This window comes from Xiphophorus hellerii, chromosome 9, assembly GCF_003331165.1.
Source record: "Xiphophorus hellerii strain 12219 chromosome 9, Xiphophorus_hellerii-4.1, whole genome shotgun sequence".
NCBI classification, from domain to species: domain Eukaryota; kingdom Metazoa; phylum Chordata; class Actinopteri; order Cyprinodontiformes; family Poeciliidae; genus Xiphophorus; species Xiphophorus hellerii.
The window spans coordinates 6,780,216-6,783,758 of NC_045680.1; the positions used below are offsets into that span (position 1 = coordinate 6,780,216).

General features: G+C 40.5%; 1 protein-coding gene across 1 annotated transcript; it reads right to left on the reverse strand.

The window, feature by feature from the left end:
- Nucleotides 1-648: 648 nt before the first annotated feature.
- LOC116726177 (regulator of G-protein signaling 21-like) lies at nt 649-3,169 on the reverse strand. The gene is made up of 5 exons (XM_032572772.1): nt 2,733-3,169; nt 2,330-2,392; nt 1,968-2,032; nt 1,638-1,804; nt 649-1,454 (listed from the first exon to the last, which is right to left on the reverse strand). The coding sequence occupies exons 1-5, from the start codon at nt 2,810-2,812 to the stop codon at nt 1,266-1,268; spliced, it is 564 nt and encodes a 187-aa protein (XP_032428663.1). The 5' UTR covers nt 2,813-3,169; the 3' UTR covers nt 649-1,265.
- Between the last annotated feature and the right edge of the window lie 374 nt (nt 3,170-3,543).

Below are 3,543 nucleotides of genomic sequence, written 5' to 3' on the forward strand. Positions count from 1 at the left end.
TAAGCAATAAATAATACAATGTTAAAATTTTAAGTTAATTTAACTATTGAACTCCTAACAAGCATTTATTCACTCTTATTCATGCTTTGACAATCAGTAATAAGGCCCAGTCCCAGAATATATAGGTTTAACCACATTTTCATGCTGTGTAATAGTAGTCCTAATTCTATTATCAAATGCAAAACTCATTATGCTTCAGTGCTGTAAGATGTCGGTTTGAGGTTTGGCAAGCCATTGACCGAGTGACGAATTAAATGTGACGTAGGCTGTCTCAAAATGGGAAGTTCTTGGTTTCAATAGTGCAACTATTTGTCAAGATTCCACATAGAAGTTTAGAAAATGTGCATGATTTTGTTTTCTTTGTACATATCAGTTTAAAGACAATACTTGCAAAAGATATTCTGACAATAATCAATGCTAAAGAAGTTAAAAGAAAAGGGGAAAAAAGGGGATAAAAAACTTCTCTATGGGCCACCTTTGAATAAAAAATATACAGTACAGACCAAAAGTTTGGACACACAGTTGTGTCCACACTTTTGGTCTGTACTGTACATGCATTTCTAACCCAATTTAGATTACAGAAATAAAGATGCTTTAAAATAGTTCTCTATTTTAAGGACAGATCATTATTAAATCCTCAGCCTGCGATGGATTTTCTGTCTCTTAGTGCTCTGATTTATTGACCAGCTCTTTGGCTACAGCTTATTCTGAGTAAATGATATTTAAGTGCCATCATAAAATTCTACTTTTTTTATTTCACTTTGTGTCTCTTTTTTTTCCCTCTCTAACACACACAAGTGAGAGAGTGGGAGTTAAGCAGTTGTGACTGTTGTATCTTTTATCTTCTATCTGCACAGGAAACACCTCTCCAAAGAAGGCCAGAAGGCAACTAGTGCATTCTTTGCATATGTTGCAGCTTTACTGTTATTGCAGAAGTCCGTCAGCTTACTAATTCGTTCACCGCGAAAGGCGTCCAGTTGTCCTGCACAGTCTTCATCCTGTGACAACGGGGTCTACGGGGTCATTATTGGGAAAATTTGCTTCAGAAAAAGTCTTCAGGCGTGTGGTGCTAAATGTAGGGATCCGCTCCTTTATTAGTGTAGAACAGGAGTGGCATCGCCGACGTGCTCGGGCCGCTGATTGTGTCCTAGTTCCACACTGGATGACCCTCCTTCCTTTTCGTTTTCAGTTCCTCCGCCTGAAGGAGCCTCAAAGATTCCAGTTATGGGTTTTCTTCTCCTTCCTCTCTCCTCCTGACCTTGCTTTCATCCCGTTGTGGCGTCAGTAGCGAGGCTTTCCAGGAGTGTTCTATAAATGTCCGAGCGGAGGAACCGCGGGTACGAGTCTCTTTCCATCAGCCCGTAAACTATCTTCTGAGCTTCGTCAAAGCAATGCATGGTGGGAGTCTTGACGTTTCTTTTGATCTGCTCTCGAGTGTGATAGTCAATGTTGATCTGGAATGAGGCACACAGATAGGTATGAGGGGGATTTGAGCCAAGAGTGAGAGATGGGAGATTCAACATTTGAGCTGCTGTTTTTTTCACTAACACATAGAGCTTAAAATGTAAAACAGAAACTGTATGGGTGCGTGTGGGCATGTGTGTCTGAATGGAAAGACATCTCCCAACTTGCTTTACCTCTTTAGGTGATTCTGCTTTGATGAACTGCTCATAAATCTTCTTAGCTCTTGAGGACAATTTAAATGAAGACTTAATCTTCTTGTAGTCCTCACAAGTGAGCCAAAATTCAATATTCTCATCACTATATTCTGATTTGAGGAAGTTACGAAAGGTGGCCAGTCCATCTGAGGGAGGAACAAACAACAGCAGGCTTAGCCACACTTAAGGCACAAATAGCATTTCTTTTGAACTGTTCTGTAAGTCAGTTATTGCATGCAAACTTTCATTTTCTTTAACCTAATTTACTGCCTTAGCAGCATTTTAATTCCGAAGAGGAAAACAACTTACATTTAGATTCAAGAAGCCTTTCCAGAGACTGTGACCATTGTTGGGTGTCTTCTAAACTTAGCCCGCTGGGAGAGAAAACAAGTTGGATTACTTAACCAGAATCAAATTTGAGTGAAGTAAATCTACAAGGACAGAAAAGGCTCTGAGGCATTTAGGCCAAGAAGGCCTTTGCAGATGTGATCAAGTTCCTACAGAAATGTTGAACCCTGGGATTAGCTGGCACTAGCATGTATCGTTCCAAAGCAAACACTGTGCCGCTAGATCATTTGAATCCTTTCGTGATGCCATAGATGGAGATGATTGTAGCAGGCCGGCTCTTTTAAAACTGAAATGTATGCAAAACAGTATATAAGATTCCTCACCTCTCTGAGCATTGAGGCGTCTGTGAGAACATGCACTGGAGTCGACACATAAAGTTCTTTCCACTGTGTAGAAATAAGAAATACATGAGTTCATCCTTCACTGATTTGCTGTTCTTAAATAATTCTCTAGTGAGTGTGTGTGAAAGCATGAAGAGAATGTAAGTAAATAAAAAGGAAGAACTTAACATTCAAAATGTAATCACAATGTTATTTTGTCCTCCAAAAAGACATATTTTATTACCATTCCCTGTTTTTCTAAAATTTCATATTTTTCCAGCGTTAACAAGTTAATCAAGAGTTAAAACAAATCAAAATCTTTCAGATAAATCATGTGGTTAACAAATATCTTAAATAATTACCAAGGCAGCATATCTACAACACATCCCATTTTAAAAGTACTTACAGCGTGTTGTTTCTGTTCCTGTCATCTCGGTCCATGATGAAGTGATGAGTGCTGGGTGGTTTGGCTTTTATGCTGGGCATTGTTTTGTTAGGTCCACACTCTCAGGCTCTTGGTCCTGGTCATGCTGTGTCTAAGAGGTACTCAGGAGGGTTCCCCCTGCGATGCAGCTTTTTATACGAAGGTTTCCTGTCGCCACAGCCTGGGGCTGCTGGGATACCTCAGCAGCTCTACTCAGACTAAAGAGGAAGTGCCCCTTCCTCCTCCTCCCGCCTGCTGAGCTTCTCCTCCTACTTCACAGTTCGAAACAACACATGCAGTGCCTGAATGCCTTCCTTCTCCTGATGCCTTCCTCCCTATTATGTCTCGCTGATTCTTCTCCTTTCCCGTCTGCTATTGCTTTTCAGACTCTCCTCCTTGCTGGTCTAACCAAACAAACAGCAGTCTCTGAGGCTGAAAGCATGCAGTGTTTGAATTATTTTTAGTCTGGCTGCGCAGATGCAAATGACAGCAACAGAGAGTGTGATAGGCAAATTTCCAACCATCTCGTGCAGCATGTTAAGCAGCTCATGAGATGAGACTAAATGCTCATCTTCACAACAAATTACACAGCAAGAAACTTACATCTTCATTTATCCCACAAAAAAGAAAGAATTTGCAAAAAAATAAAACAAAAAAACATGCAATGTGAGGTCACAGCCTTTTGTAAGAAAGAGGAAACACCAGAGTGATTGCAACAGAGACCGAGCAAAGGGACAGGAAGTAAGAGAGACGGCCAGGACGTCACATTGTGACCAGTCTCATTTGGAAACCA